This window comes from Telmatherina bonti, assembly GCF_933228915.1.
Source record: "Telmatherina bonti genome assembly, chromosome: 1".
Lineage (NCBI taxonomy): Eukaryota > Metazoa > Chordata > Actinopteri > Atheriniformes > Telmatherinidae > Telmatherina > Telmatherina bonti.
The window spans coordinates 29,709,483-29,726,256 of record NC_136619.1 but is presented as its reverse complement, the minus strand read 5'-3'; the positions used below and the strand labels follow the sequence as shown (position 1 = coordinate 29,726,256).

At 38.8% G+C, this 16,774-nt stretch overlaps 1 protein-coding gene across 1 annotated transcript; it reads right to left on the bottom strand.

Annotated features, from left to right (window-relative positions):
- Positions 1–3,444: 3,444 nt before the first annotated feature.
- On the bottom strand, positions 3,445–10,765 carry LOC306758804 (F-box/LRR-repeat protein 3-like). The gene is made up of 6 exons (XM_079244205.1): positions 10,497–10,765; positions 9,407–9,611; positions 8,039–8,203; positions 7,825–7,947; positions 7,045–7,216; positions 3,445–6,211 (listed from the first exon to the last, which is right to left on the bottom strand). Exons 2-6 carry the CDS (start codon positions 9,608–9,610, stop codon positions 5,571–5,573), a joined length of 1,305 nt encoding a protein of 434 aa, XP_079100331.1. The 5' UTR covers position 9,611; positions 10,497–10,765; the 3' UTR covers positions 3,445–5,570.
- Positions 10,766–16,774: the final 6,009 nt, after the last annotated feature.

Below are 16,774 nucleotides of genomic sequence, written 5' to 3'. Positions count from 1 at the left end.
ATGATGAGGATTTAGTCCGGGGGTACAAACCCAGAACAACAGCTCCCTCGGATCCAGATCTAACACAAGTAAGTAAGTGAGCAGATTGCAAGGGGCAGCTCGATTAATTTTCCTCTGCTTTAAGTAGAAAATGATCAGTGATGTGATACAGCTCGAAGGTATGACACAGATGAATTTCTTGTCATATTAGCAGTGCCGTATATGTTCTTAATATCAATAATAACATGAAAGTGGATCAGTAAGATCTTATAACTATAAGAAGAAATTCTAAAAAGAAGTAATGTACTATAATCTGTTATTATTCATATTATAGTGGTGTATTATCACTTCCCCTGCTCAACCGGGGAGTAGAAAGGGGAAACCCACTCTTTATCTATTTCAGGGAATACAAGCATAAGAAACAGTTTGCCCACACAAAGAAGAGCAGAAGTGATTATTATTATTTGTTTCCTCGGCCCACATGTTTTCTACGGACTTTTGAAGTGTTTCAACCTTTGGTAGTATGTGTTCAAACCTACTCTTCAGGGTTATACAGGGCTACCTTAAGTTACTGCACACAATAGATTATGTGCTGAAATATCACATATCACCAGTAAATGCTCTTTATTGTTCAGTTTGTGTTTTTGTTTTGTTTTTATCTATATTATTAATCCAGAAAATAACACAAAGTTTGGGGGGAAAAATAGTTAATGATTTCATGCTGATATAAACTTAGCACAAAGTTATGTGATACAGTTTGAACTGTGAATTTCTGGTAAGTAATTCTGTCAGCCTCCATAGTTTACACTGTGAACTTTTAAAAATTGCTTATTCATGAGTATAGCAACCTTGTACATTCAAAAGGTTAAAAGTTTCAAAGGTGGATTTTTATTGTCAATTTTTATAACTATGATGTGTTGTGGTTTTGTCACAGTTTCATTCTTGCTTGTGATGTTTACTGTGTATCTTGAAATGAGGTAGGTGTGCTAGCCCTACATTGCAGCCTCCAAAGACTCAATCAGGTTTACACAAACTACTTTATTACTCCATCAAGTGTATGAACTGAAATTCACCAATGTTTGTGTAGAAATATTTTATCGACCATCATTCATGAAGCGTAATACAAAATGTGAGCTGCATCAAACTGTAAATCTCCACATCATGCAATTCAAAGTTCAAGAATTGTTCACAGCTTAAAAAAAGAGCTTTCTTTTTTTTTCTTTAACAACAAAAAGAGGAACAATTATAATATCCCTGTCTCGTCAGAGAGCATGCAGACAGAGGATTCAGGTGCAAGTAGTGGCAGCCTTATTCAAAATAAGAAAAGGGTCAGAAAGTCCCTCCTGGTCGGCTCCGGGGAGAGACAAAGGAAGGTGGTGCATGCTGGCTGGAGAGCAGTGAAGACTGCAGGCTCAGCAGCAAAACCACTCTGAGTGGTAGATGACTGGGAATGATATCCAGCTGTGAACAGGTGAAGGTGATGAGCCGGATCACGGGTGTATATGATCAGGTTGATTAGTAGGCTGGTGATGTGAGCGCTGGAGGGAAGGAAGAAGGAAGAGAGGGCGTTACAATCTCAAATAAAAAAAAGTGGTTGTTTTACTTGAGGTTGAAAGAAAAAAAAAGAAGAGCTGTCAAATCTAATTCTGCCTTCAGTAGGTAATCAAATATAAATGCCAATACATAACTACAAGGTTATCCATCAGTTTGGAATTAACATTTTTCACATCTTCTCTTTAAATGTTTGTGGCAATGTTGATTGTTCTTGAGAATGTGCATCTCTTCATTGTTTCTCACTGAATCTGGTCAAAAAATGCATACAGATGTGTATAAACAGCAATAAAAAGTGGAATGTTTCAGACAGAAAGATTGTTGGAACACTGAGCGATAGTGTAAATCAAATGTGTTTGAAGGTTATATGTAAACTGTTCCTGCCACTTAAAACAGCTTCACTATCAAAGCACATGTGTAATTAAGAGCAATTCAGAAAAGAAAAATTCTTTTAAGTGTAGGTTTAACACGTAATGACACTCATGGTAGAGACTAAATGAAGCAAATATTAAGTCAATTAGAGCAACAAAAAATTCAGAAAGGTATTAAAAACAATTTAACAATTTCATATAAAAAAAAAAGAAGTTTACAGTTCAAGTTCAGAGCACAGTGGTTTACATGCATATCTTTAAAAAAGGATCTGAGATTTATTCATCTCAAACTGATGTACTGCTGTGGAGCAAGGCTCGTGTCACCTCCACTGAAGAGGTTTGATATTTGTCTAATTTTATCAATTTATTGAAAAAGTTTGCACTTTATTTTTTCCTTTTTTTTCTTCTCTTATCTCCCAGCGGGGGAGAGATCAATATAGAAGTGATCACTTTTGATTTGATCAAGATCTAAGAATTTCCTTGAATCAGCCTTTTCATACTGCTTTAATGACATGCAGCAGCAGTCATTTGTCCTGCTTGGTTCTACATAGTAACACAGCACTCTTGTTGGCATTATACTTTATATCATATTCAACACCATATTCAGTATGCATATAGAGGAGATGCTGCAGCCCAGCACGACTTGGACGGAATGCAACAAGATCATCTACATACATAAAATGGTTCCCCAGCATTCCACCAAACGAACAGCCGGGGTTACATGCTGTCAGTCACATAGACAGCTGATTCATGTAGAAGTTCATTAACTGGAGGGACAAGTTTCCACCCTGCCTAACACCATCACCCCCAGGTGAAACACTACCCCCATCACCCCCAGGCGCTACCATGTGACAAGTGTGACACATGATTCATTTCCTGGTGTGCATACCAGTAAGCAAGAACTGTCACGAACAGCACTCCCTGTTCTTTAAACTTAACAAATAGTCGAAGTTGCTCAATCAAATGCTTTAGAAGTATCCATAAAACACAAGAGTACGGATGGGTTGAAACTGGATCATTGTGACCATCAAGGGCCTCAGGCCTTCCAAAGTTGGTGCATTTCTGAAGTTCACAGATCCTCACCCTCCAGTTGTCTTTCTGAAGAACAGTTCAATCACACTGGGGCACTGATTACATGTGAGGATAGTCAAGACGACTTTATCTGACAACATGGAATACTTGAAAATGGATCATTTCTTCCAAATACTTGACAGAACACAGATACCAATGTTTATTTATGAATCTTTATGTGGAGGTTTCATACATAGGTAACTGTGGTATGTTATAGCTGCTTTCTAATAACTTCACAGGGTGTCACTGTGTACCCCTCGTACATCTTCACGGTTAACATCCTGCACACATGCAAAAACCCATCTGAAGTTTCAGAATGGTAGGCTACTAGTTTTAAATGTGATATATAAATTGTACTTAATGCCTATTCATGATGAAGCTATTTTTATTCAAGATGTTCTTTACGCTGTTGCATGTTGGAGATACACATATACCACACATCATAAACAAGCAAAATAATCCAACACAAAATAGACAGGCTTGTTTATTGTGATCATACACTTTACTTAAATATAATTCATCTTTGGGAAAAGTACAAGTTTCTTTTCAATAAATCTTTTTTCAATATCTTCATTCAGCTAAAACAGAAAAAGGAAACAACATTTAAGTAATTACTACAAGGAAAGTGCAGCAGTCAGTCTTTCTTTTGAGATTACAAAAATCATCATGCACTGATAAGCATAAATACAAATGCAAATATAACTATAGTATTGCAGTTTACTTGTTTTTTAAAATATACGGCCAAATTAACAGCATTAACTGAAGTCCACAGGAACCTGGTCAACCTCCGGAGACTTAACTTAAAATTAAGACAAAATGGGTCTATCACATTGCTGCAGAATATTAATGCATAATGTTTTGAGGTTTTTTTGTCTGTTTATTTCTACAAAGAAATTTAGTGCAAACAAAAACATAGAAAAAGGGACAAATACCAGTACTATAAAGCAATTATCCAGTAGCAGAACATGATGATTTACGAGTCTCATTGCTTAGCTCAACATTCCAAAAAGGTGTCATCTTTCATAAAGTCCACAGGCAAGATCATCCTTGTCAATACCACTTTAACGCATCTTTCAATTATGGTTTCACTCCACTGCAGCAGATCAATACTGAGACATCGCCATTTCATGCCTACACGTTCAGATACCGGTACACAAACAATGAGCTGCCACACTGTCCCTTCTGCAGGACTGCACAATCAAGACACATTTTTATCCATTACGCTCAAACATATGTGACATTCTAGCTTCTGTCTCGTGTGTCATGTTTTCATACACAAAAAAAAAAAAAAAAAGAGCTCGTTTACAGTTTAAGTGACAGCTATGTAGTCGGCCCTGTTTTTCCAGAATTATTTTCAGACGATAGATAAAATATAATTACACCCTAAAGTACATTATTAACATATTCATTAAAGTTGAAATCTGGTACTTAAAATTAAAATAACCAAAATGTTTTTACGAAAGAGCTAAAAGAAAAAACACACACACACAATTGTTTGGCTTCAAATTGTGTTATGTTATGTCTTAATGACACAGAACATCATGTCGCTAAACCCAGGACCTTCTTTAGTGGAACAAGTGCATCAAAAAGAGCCCATTGTATGTTTATACAAACTGTATGATGTTCAGAATTTAATTCTTTCTTTATCCCATTTGTTTTAAATATAATTCATATAATTACAATTACAAAATGAACATGGGCCAGTCACTCACAGATATTTACAAAAGAATATTTAGTTAGATGTTCGTGGCCTACAGTCACATGAGACCACGGTCTTCACAAATGGCAGCTGTTAGAGAAGAGGCCGCCTTTAACCTTGTATACATCAGTGAACAGAGAAGACAGAATTATTTTTCTACATGACAGGAACTCGGGAAAAACATTAAAAAAAACATCACGTAGTGCAACGTTTTACAAAAGCCCTAAGAAAAAAAAAAAATTAACAGAAATGTATAGATTAAAAAGAAGCCACATGTGCTACTAAAAGCTGAAATTTTGCTGTTTTGACTGAATTAGCTTATAATGGTGATAATCTTCATCCAATGCATTCTCTGCATTATTTTCCTCACAACAAAGACTTGGAGCATTAAGTGCAATGATGAAAACTTGTAAAAGAGGCAGCAGAAATTTTTCAGGGATTTCACTAAAATAAAAGTTTTTGGACTTGAATCAAAAGGTTTAATTCCAATCATAATAAGGCCAAATGTATATTTCATATTTGTATATGTAAAAAAAAATATATATATATATAAACTGATCTGTTCACAGGTTATAAACACAAATGTACATGCCGCTGGTGTGGCTTATCAATCCGCATGGAAAAGTGTCTGCGTAAATAGCCCCAAAACTCTAAATATAACCAGTTTGCAGGACATGGAGACACAAATGATCTGTATGAAAATTATAATTTAAAATGAAGTAAATTGGAGTTAGTGTTAATGCTATATGAATTCAGACAGATGAGCAATCAGACAGATTTTTTTTTCCTTCATGTATTCAGGAACTTTGTGTTGTGCCTAGAAATGGGCTGCTTTTCTAAAGCTTAACAAAAGTTCTTCTGGGCACACATCTCTACAAGCCTGCCATTCTCCTGTAGTTCTACCATGTGGGCATCATGTCTGGAAACCAGACGCGACCCAAATGCTTTGATACTTCCCAGTGGATATCATCCAGCTCATAACGGTGATCTGGAACCAGCACTTCCTCCATGATGGATAACTGTGTCAGTCTGTCTCCGCACATCTTCACAAACTCAACGAAGGCGCTGCAGGACACTTCGCACTCTCCCAGGCCGATGGCGGACAGCTGCGTGCAGCGCTGAGCGATGCGGATGAGCTCTTCGTCCAGCGGCCGCAGCCCATTGGCGCACACCACCAGTTCCACCAGACGTGAACAGGTGAGCCCGACGCGGCCCAGCACATCTTTACTGACGGAACGGCCGAAGTACAGATGTGTAACGGGGATTTCGTCACGGAAAAAAGGGCCAAACTCTTCCTCGTAGAGAAAGAAATACATGACCAGATTAAACTTGGGAGAGTGGCGTACCATGGCGTCCCAGCTGCTCTTCTTGATGCTGTGGAACTGCTGGCCTGGATTCTCACTGACCACGTCGATGCGAAGGTGCTCAAGGTGAACGTGCTTCTCTGAGGACAGCGCAATGAGGAGCTCGTCGCTCAGCAGATGATAGTTCAGAGCCAGTTCTCTCAGGCCGTGGCACTGATCTGCCACACACAGGATGCCTAGGAAAAGGAAAATAAAAAGTGGATTAGAAAAGAGACCAACCTGAAATGTGTCGAGTCATGCGTTGTGCGTCAGTGTCAGTGAAAGTGAAGAGCTACTAAGAAACTCTGAAATGTAATGTAAATATAAACTGCTTTGCAATGAAATTCACCAGTTTTCAAAGTTCTCAGCCAATAGGGGTTCTAATCAGATATGATCCAAAATCAGTCACTATGGCCTCAAGTGTTGTGTCATTTGAGGGGTTGTATGCAGTAGTGTACTCCATAATGTATTTCAGCATCTCTGTGTTCCCCATACCATCAAAACTAAATATACATATGCAAACATGTAGAAAGGCCTGTTAGTGAGGTTCGCGCCAGCACTAGCATGTCTAGGTCTACCCATCTCGGTCCACGCAAACAAACAGGTGACTGGGGAATAAAAACCAAGGAAAGAATTTCACAATCTGAAATCACAAGCAAGAAACTTCACGTTCATCAATCCAAACATTAAAATAGCAGTCAGTTAAAACCTTTACCCTGGAAAGTGTTCTCTAAAAACTTTGTGGCTGTATTTTGCATTTAAATCTAGATGATAACGGCATCTACTTTAATCAAAATACACATGTTCACATGTATAGAGTCCAAAATATTTGCCACGTCAGATGCAAGATTTCCATTCGTCATTAGCAAATCAACTTTTTGCTCATTAGAATTTGTTCACAATTATCTCTTTCCATTCCTCTTTTTTTTAGTAGAGCTTCATCTTGTAAATGTGAATAGAATACTAACTAAAGAATGATTAGTTGTTAGTCAATACCATCAATACAATCCTTAATTTGTTCTATCAGTACCTGCAGGTGAAACATGAGGGCAGCTGCTCATTTTCAGCAGCTTGAGCGTGTCACTATTGTTGGCCACTAGGATTTTGAGAGAGGGGTCATCAACAGGTGTGTCATCGATCTTCAGGGAGGACAAGGATTTGGAGTTGACAAAAACCACCGTCAGTGCTGAGATGAAATGAGACTGTTGGACAAAATGCAAGAAAGAGAAACATTTAGTGTCCTGCAGGGCCAGCTTTATTAACCAAGAGAACAAGGAACTGTAGATATTCATTTTTTCGAAATGAAATACAACCACAGAGCAGACATAGCTAGCGAATGTTAGATAAATCCCCTGTATGTTTCCGTTACCATCCCCAGCATCAGAAGAAATATCTGTTGCAAGATATTTTTCTGGATTTATGTAGTTGGCTTTTGTGCAAACCAAAATATTTATTAATCAAACAGCTCAATTATTTATCACAATTTCAAGGATCAACTTTTCATTTTCTGTGTGACTATAAAAAATAAAATAAAATAAAATAAAATAAAATAAAATAAAATAAAATAAAATAAAATAAAATAAAATAAAATAAAATAAAATAAAGCAACCATGCCAATATGCAGCCAGGTAACCATATGTAAGATTCAGAAACAAAAGGCTGACAATGACATTTTAAACTGAAAACCCTGGAGTTCTTAAATTATAGACCTTCCTGCAGGCAACTGGCATCAATCATTCAAGCTGCATGCAGACATTCGTCAAAAATCAGAGCCACAAGGAGCTCAGTTGTCACATCCCTCCAGGCTCACCTTGGGCATCTCCATGAAGCTGGGCCTGGCTGTGGAGATGAGCCCCAGAGTTTTCAAAGAACAGTTTACTAGCTGGGAGAGTATGTCACAAGCTGCCTCTGCGGACTCTCTGCTGCTGTCCACCTGCACAACACACAGAGAAAATAAAAACAAGAGTGCACCTCATTGCATTCTCATTTTCATCACTATGACAACGCCTGACTTTCCTTCATACCTTAAAGCTGACAAACTGAAGGTGGTCAGAGTGTCTTTTGATGATCTGTTTGATGAGTTCTGGGTGTGTGGCCTTCAGATAGGAGCTGGCTGGCTGATTCAACTCAAACTCAAAGCAGCGCCACAGCTCGGGCATGTGGAAGGCCTGATTCCAGCCTCGACAAACCTGCAGGTGCAACGAAAATGATTCACGTCAGAAAATTAGGGAAGTCTGTCAACCTGTACAAAAACTCTTTTGGTTTTTTTTCTTTAAAAATTTATAATCCTTTGACAGGCAGGCAAAACATGACCTGGGGAAAACAGAAAACATTTAACCTTTGTAACTGCAGCAAAAATGGCCAGTATATAACCTGCAGGAACAAAAAAACTCACACTGTCGTTAAAAGGTATTTTCCTCTGCTCTAATTATTATACTATATTCTTATACAAGTATTTGATAACTGCTGAGTGTGTGTGGATTACTTCATTTAAGTTAAATCCCCAAACTATGACACTTAACTTCTCAGCAGTAGTTAAGGTAAATGAATGACAATGTTGTCCATATGAAAAAGTAACATTTAGCCTGTAATATGTGCAATGTGGGTAAAATCCACTGTAATAAATGGCACAAGATCTCTCTGGATTGCATCTAAATCTGTTTTTCCCCTGCAGCTGACTGGTTCATTCGACAATGAGACATGAAACAGCCATTACTCAGATGAGAAAAACAAACAAACAAAAAAAAAACAAAAAAAAAAAACAACAAGCAGTGCGTTTGGAATGGTGCAGGAAGGGCCAATACTTTTGTCGAGCGTGTTAAAATGAAGCATAGCCTACCAAAGGGTTTTCTGGAGTTCTGCTGTCTTTGCGTTATTTTCCATGCACTCCAGAGGCATGACTACCGAGCAGCTCGTACACGAACAAGTTTAACAACTTTTATTGCTCTGCTAGATTCCTTCATCTCCAGCAAACACATTGCATTGGCACGATTACACATCTGCGCCACTTTAAAATGACATAAAATTCAGGCGTGCACTTGATTTGTCAAAGAGATATTTACAACCTTTCCAATTTAGACAGCAACTAAAGTAATGTCGGACTGCAGTTGGAGTGTAACAAGGTGATGATTCTGTCAGACATGGGATGAGGGAAAGCTTATTATACACATCATTTAACTTAAAGCTAAATCTCAAAATAAATAATCATGCAATGAGTAAGCGTGCATTATTTTTTCCCTGAATCTTACACTGAAATAAACTCACAGTGCTGTTATCCAACACCAGATATGAGACCATTCAGAGCAAGAAGTAAGCTGCTATAATAAACACATCTTCCAGGCAAATACTGTCCATGAGGAGCTGCAATAAAATCATCATTATGAATAAGATACCTGAGAAGCGTACGCCCTGTCCAGCAGAGGTAGGTACTGGAAAATGTGAAGCAGGATCTCCTGTGGCAAACGCTCCCACCTGGCTCCCTCCTCTTCCAGCCCTTCCTCCTTCCTCTGCTTGTGAGACCGTTTGAGAGTCTTCTGGCTCCCATTACTGGGTCCACCTCCATCCTGCTGTTCATTCTCCTGGAGACCTCGTTTCATCCTGGATAAACAGAGGAGTTGGGCCAAGATAACAAAACTTTATTCACTTGACATGCAGCATGTTTATCTTTTTTACTGAGTCTGCAGTCCCCATCTGTGAGGCTGATAGTTGTTATGAATCTACTAATTCTTTTACCCATGACTGCATTAAAATGCTATTATTTAATTTAATTGATAAATTACTAAAATACTCATGCGCAGTCATTTTTAAAAATAATTTATTCTCTCATTCCAGACGTCATCCTATCAAAACCGAAGGTTAAAACCTTGTTCAAATGTGACTGAGATTTATATTTTATTGACAAATAATCCAAATGTACAACTGTGAAAAACAAAGATGAGCATTAAGGGGATCCATTACTGTTGGACTGGGAGACCAAATAAACAGTAGAACTATAGCCCAAAAGACGTTTTTATTATCTTAAATTAATTCATCTTGAAGAAATCCTACTTGATCTTATTATTTTATATGGTAGAATTATGATAATCTACACTCCTGTTTCAATAATGAGGTGCTTCATTAGCTCTGTCAGTGAAAACATTGTGCGTGGAGTCCACGCCTCCCTCTGCTTCCACACATTACATCTGCTGTCATACTGGTTTAAAACTCACAGGTTGAAAGTTAGATAGCATCGACTCAAATCTGTTTGTGCACATTTATGGTTATAAAAGTCGCGGTGTTGGTGACACTAACCCAGAGTTAGTGGGTTAATAAGAGTTAGCTTAACCCAATCCAACCATGGCTGTTGCTATTAGCCAGTAGTAGCCAGTTTATTTAGACCAACAATGACAAAAACAAAAGAAGTAACAGAATAAACCAATAGAAAAGTAGCTTACTTGTTTAACTAATCTAACTTTTACGAATTTATCCCTGCCATCGCCTCACCTGGCTTTCACCTCCACCGTGGGTTGTTTGTTTAGAGGTAATCAGTCAACGTCAACCGGGACCGACACAAGAAAACTGCGTTCGAGCTGATCGACCGATCAAACACATTGGACCATACGACAGTACGGTGAGATGGGAGGTTAACAAACACCGACAGGAGGCTTTCAAATGAAGAAATCCGTTTGTGTCTTCCCGAAGCCTGACCTCGTTTCGCTTCACAACTCTGCCTCGGGACTTTACTCGTCGCTAAAGATGGCGCTTGTTGTGTGTTGTTGTGCGGAGTAATCATTGGGCTGCGGTTATAGTGAACGATCAGCAGGGGGAGCTGTTTCGCTCATATCAAGAGACAAATTGAGGAGCAACACTGTCATAATAAAAAAAATAAAAATAAATGTAAAATAAATGACCATATTTTTAAAAATAAAAAGATTTTACGAAGTAACAAAAGTTGCAATTCACCCCTCATGTCCTGTCTAAAAGAACAGAGCAAATTCCCATCGAGTCCCATGTTTTAAACAGTTAATCTCACAGAAAAAACAAACATGTTTACAGCCTGGTTAAAAAACATTTTAAATTTAACAGGTTATATTTACCTTGTGTAATGTGATTTATTTATATATATATATATATATATATATATATATATATATATATATATATATATATATATATATATATATATATATATATATATATATATTCATTCATTCATTCATTCATTCATTTTCTGAACTGCTTAATCCAATTCAGGGTCGCGGGTAAGCTGGAGCCTATCCCAGCTGGCTTTGGACGACAGGCAGGGTACACCCTGGACAGCTCGCCAGTCCATCGCAGGGCCACACAGAGAGACGAACAACCACTCACGCTAACACTCACTCCTAGGGGCAATTTAGAGTAACCAATTAACCTAACATGCATGTCTTTGGATGGTGGGAGGAAGCCGGAGTACCCGGAGAGAACCCACGCATGCACGGGGAGAACATGCAGACTCCACACAGAAAGGCCACTGACCAAACCCCTCCCCAGCCAAGGAACCAGTGACCCTCTTGCTGTGAGGCCACAGTGCTACCCACTGTGCGATTCGACTTATATGCCTTTCATATATATATATATATATATATATATATATATATATATATATATATATATATATATATATATATTTTTAGCTGGCTAACAGCGTCGTTTAGCTTTAGCCTGCCTGCTTCATTGGGTTAACCATAGACCATACAGTCTATGGGGTTAACTCAGTTAGCTCTTAGCTTTAGGCAGGCTAGAGTTTGATAGATGTCAATCACTCCCACACTCATAGTCCTCTCTCAGCACTACCTCTTTGCCTATTTTTGTCTTTTCCAGGAGCAACAGCATGGGTATGGGTGGGATGTAGGCCTCTGGAGGATGATTTTGGAGAGTGGGCTTGCATGGGTTAAGATGTGGATGTGTATGTGTGTGTTGGTGTGTGCGTGTATATCATGATGATGGTAAGTATGTGTGAATGTACTGGTGTGTGTGTGTAAGCGAAGAGGGACTGCAGCAAGTCCTCGGGTGGTGGTGTCCCTGTGCGTGTGGGAGCTGTGGGCCTTTGGTCTGAGGTCTCTTTCCGCAGCCCCTTCCCTTCCCTGCCTTCCCACCCCCTTTGCGTGTGGTCGGTTGGTGCCTTCTGGAGCTGGTGGCGGCTCTCTGGTTTAAGTTGCTGGAAGCTCTGGTTGTTGAGGCTGCTGCCCCTGGCTTGTCCTGGTCCTTCTGGGCCCCAGGAATGGGGGGCGTGCCTAGTGCCACTGGCGGCTCATCTTCTGGAGGAAAACTCACTTCCATCTGGACAAAAATCCCCAGACCCTTCTCCTTCCTGGCTCTCCATCACACACAGGTAGGGCTTTGGGAGGTGGGCATGGTGTGCTGGGTGGTGAGAAAGGCTATCAAGGTGGTCTTGAAGCACCCGGTATCGGCTCACCTCCCAGTTTTAATCACATTTAGTCACCACAACACAAAAACACGAACAACTCATGGACAAGTTTTGGGGGGCAGGTCATGCAGTGTACGGCTGGTGGGGCTGCTTAGGCGGTTCCTCTCCCAACACGGTGTGGTTACCCCCCTCAATTTTAATTGCAATTAACAGACACTTCACAATCATTCATTAACGGGGAAGGAGGCAGGGGCGATGGGGTCCTCTCAGGGGTTAGGGCGGGGGTTGCTGTCCGATAGACCTTGGCCTTGGCTGGCTTGGCTGGGAGAGGGCGCGGCTGGCCCTGGGGGGTGCCGGGTTGGCTGCATCTGTGGGGGTGGAGGGGGCACTGGGGGTGGTGGGCAGTGGTCATCGGGGCCTTGGTCAGGGCCTGCCTGCCCTCTGTCCCCCCAGGGCGTCTCACACAGGGCATGTTAGAAAGGAGAGATGAGGGTGACTGTGAGTGAATGGGTGAAGTTGCAAATGGAAGGTGAGAGGTGTGTGTGTGTGTGTGTGTGTGTTGTATTTAGAGATAAATTTTTGTCATCCTACAGAAAAAAAATCTGCATGAGAAACTCAAGTTTGTGAATGTGTAGAAAAAGAATCTTCATGTTTGGTTTTTTAAAAAGTATCTGAAAGAACAAACAAAATGCTACCATGAATGTCTTTAAAAAGAGAAACTGCTGCAAGCCTGAAATTGCAGAACAGATGCCTGAATTTTGACCCTTTATTTACAATTCTATCTGACTGCATGATGACAAATCAAAGAGTCCAATCAGGGAGCAAATATCTTCCTGTCCTTCCACAAATGAGCTCTGAAAGGGTAGTAGGGGATACAGTATAGTTTTAAGACTGATGGTAATGCTTTGTGTCTCAGTGGCTGTGATAAAACAAAATTACATTATCTCTTTCTGTCTCTCTCTCCCCCTCTCTCTCTTCAAACTGCCACTTTCGTTTCTGAACTCGTTTTCCTCCAACAGGCTTCAACAGCACTTTAATTCAAAGGTAGCTAACACTGCAATGCAGTTTGGACATCCAAATATCACCCATACAGAGAGATGGTTAAATGACATTGTATGTTGCATTATGATCAAGAAAGTCTAATATTGTTGTGAAACAACACATAAAAGTGCATTACTTCCGTTAATCACTGGGCTGCCACTGTCTACCCAGTGAAAGTTGGGTGCAGGGGCGTTTTAGGAGCATCTAGAACCCAGCTCCTCCAGGCAGTTGGAATGATGAGAGCAGGCCTGAGGAGGTCCATCAAGGAGGGGAAGAAGGCAAGCTACTGGTTGGAGGAGGGACACTTGTTGGGGTCCATTAGTCCATTAGCCCTTCAACCACTGCTCCCCCACAGGAAATGTTCTGGTTTAGGGGACAAAAGAGCTATGATGGGTGGAACCAGCTGAGGACCCTGCAGCTGCCCAAAGAAGATCTGCAAGAAGTCTGGTGGGCATAGATGCCAAGCAGATCCACCACCATCTGTATATCGTAACTGGTAGGCTTGTTTGTTATTTGGTGCATTATTTCACTGATTATCTTGGTTTTGTGGAGCGTAATCAATTGATCCCACTGGTAAACAACTCTTCCATTGCCAAGGAACTTCATCATAACAGTCTTGAAAGAGTCCGAAGTAAACAGAGCAGTGCAGCCTCTGAAACAAACAACATTAAAAAATGTTGGATTCAAGTTATAAGTAGTGCTTTGCCAAAGTCTCGAGTCCCCCTTTTTTTAAAAATATTTTCCTTCTGAAAAGCCAGACATTCTTGTGATCTTATAACGTGACTTTGAGGAATAATTAATTTGTAGCCTTATTACTCTTTCTGTTGAGTGCTTGTGTACTTGAAGCACTTTACTAACCTAGGAATTATACATGGGGAAATATACTGTTAGCATACAAGAATAAAAGTTGTCATTTATTTAATCAACTGACATCTAAATTACATTTTAGTGTTTTGGCTTCAAAGATATGTTAGATAGCATCATCCCCCTCTCTGTCTTAAAAGATGGTCCAGTGTGTCCTTTCTTGAAAGAGATGATAAAGCACTGAAACTTATTTCATTACCATTTAGAGAATTTAGTCATATTCTAATATGGCTGAATAATTTGTCATATTAAAGAAGCTTCTTCAGCAGGTTTTTATTCTGAAATATTTACCAGACAGCCGTAAAAGTGAAGCAAAGTAGTAGTGAAGTAGAGAAGTACAGTACGGCAACCCATAAAGTTCAAGTAAAATATGCAAAATAATGAAAATGAAACACTTGAACAAACCATGAAGGTAAAAAGTGACAAATTTGATTAGGAAAATCTATCAGAAAGAAACAACCAACAATGAAATGACCCAAACGAGTTTAAAAACAGAAATATCACAAATAGCTTCTTTACGGTTTGTTTGTGCCTCTTTCAGAAAGTTTTCCTACTAACACGTGTAGATTGCAGTATTACTAACACCCAACTCATACATGTAGTATTTTAGTACTTCGGGTCAAAGAATGCCATTGTCAAACACTGCAACAAGGAATAAAACATAAAATCTGGAGCTAAATTTGACATTCATCTTTACTTTTATTAAAATGGGACGGTTTTACAGGTTTACCCTCCAGTCATATTGGCATCTATTTAGAAAGCAACAAATAGGTACAAATGCAGTATGTACATACCACTTTACATATGTTTATAAAATACAATAGCAGGTTTTATACATTTTTTTTCTATTTTATGATTATTTGAAGCCATGATGAAGAAGCCTCAACAAGCTACAATTACACTCTTCAGACGTTAAGATGACATGAATAAGCTGTGACTTTTGGCCATGGCAGGTGAGTCAAACACGATCAAGTTTCCATGTTGGATAAACATAATGTTCACACAAAGTTACAAAAATGCACTGCACTTGGTCAGCTTCAATAACACAACCACCAGAAAAACAAGCAGTGAGGTGTGTGTTTTTTGTTTTTTTTTTTAAATAACCTTCTATCAGGTTTATTGAACATAAAGAAAATGGCTGCAGTGGTACAACCTGACAACACAAATGTAAGTTTAGTTGCACATAAAAACGGCATCTAGTGGCTTGACTGGCGAGTATTTGCTGTTTACAGCAGGTCGAAAACAATCCTGTTAATAGTTTTGTCATTTTTCCATAATGCACCAGTCGCCATTGTAAGTGACATATTTTTCAAAGACACACAGCCTCTCACAGTCAGAATCTTTTTGCAAACTATCATCTCAGGCAGATATTTAGTATCATGTGCTTGTGTAAGACTGGACATGCAGTTTAGCAACATAAATATATTCCGTCTGTCCAAGGGGAATATTTATGAATTTCAAGCTGGACTTTGTTTTGTGACAAAGTGTTGTGCAATGACAAGCCTATAAAGAATTTCGGAGCTTCTTTATGATAGAAAACAGCTGACCACCATTTCTTTCCATTTTTGATACAGGTTTCATGAATAAAAGGTTAAAGCCATAACTCCAGCACCCCAGAGGAGGCAGTTATGAAAGCTAAGATGTATTAAGTCGTACCGCATGTTGTAGGGCCATCAAAGTTGTGGATGATGAAAAGTTTGGTTTTCTGAAATTGTGAAGCATTAAAATTCAAAAAGGTTTAGAGGTTGGGTTGTATGATGCACTATTGTCTTTTGTTGGTTCCATCGGAACCACTTCAAATGAGGTCCTCAGTCTTATTGCAAGATGCTACAGACTGAGACACAAGTCTAATTATTCATTACAACGTGAAACATTGTAATGCAAGAATTAAAATGATTATTCAATGTGTATGATATGAAAACAAAATTAATAAGAATGAGCAGGTTTGCAGGATTTCCATTTCAATACATTTTCATAGCATTGAGTAAAGTGAACATAGAACTTAAACATGAACTTATCGCCATAAATTTGCAGTTCATTCAGTCTGGACCACGTTGCACATTACTGCCATCTTGTGGTCAAAGACGTTCGTACAGCTTTACAACGTCCTAAAAACGTGAAAGCTGTATATATATATATATATATATATATATATATATATATATATATATATATATATATATATATATATATATATATATATATATATATATATATATAAATATATATATATATATAAAAGAAAAACTGGTTCACACACGGACAATAAAAATGAGTTACATCAGTCTCAATGAAAATAATTCTGTTTTGTGGAAAGTCCTGCTGAGGATTTTAGCTTGATCTTTTCATGCCCTACCTTCGTATCAACTTCCCACATTCCTAAATGTTAAATGACTAAATTAAAGTATTTATAAGCACTGGGTATTGAGTGAGTTGGAAAAAACTGGCTTAGTCTAACCTTATTACAAGT

What these genes read in the sequence shown, in the direction of transcription:
- LOC306758804 (XM_079244205.1), bottom strand. Translation starts at nt 9,610, where the DNA reads ATGAAACGAGGTCTCCAGGAGAATGAACAGCAGGATGGAGGTGGACCC. An exon ending in TTCAGTTTGTCAGCTTTAAG is followed by an intron (nt 7,948 to 8,038) that starts GTATGAAGGAAA and finishes TGTGTTGTGCAG; the next exon opens with GTGGACAGCAGCAGAGAGTC. An exon ending in GCTTCATGGAGATGCCCAAG is followed by an intron (nt 7,217 to 7,824) that starts GTGAGCCTGGAG and finishes TTTGTCCAACAG; the next exon opens with TCTCATTTCATCTCAGCACT.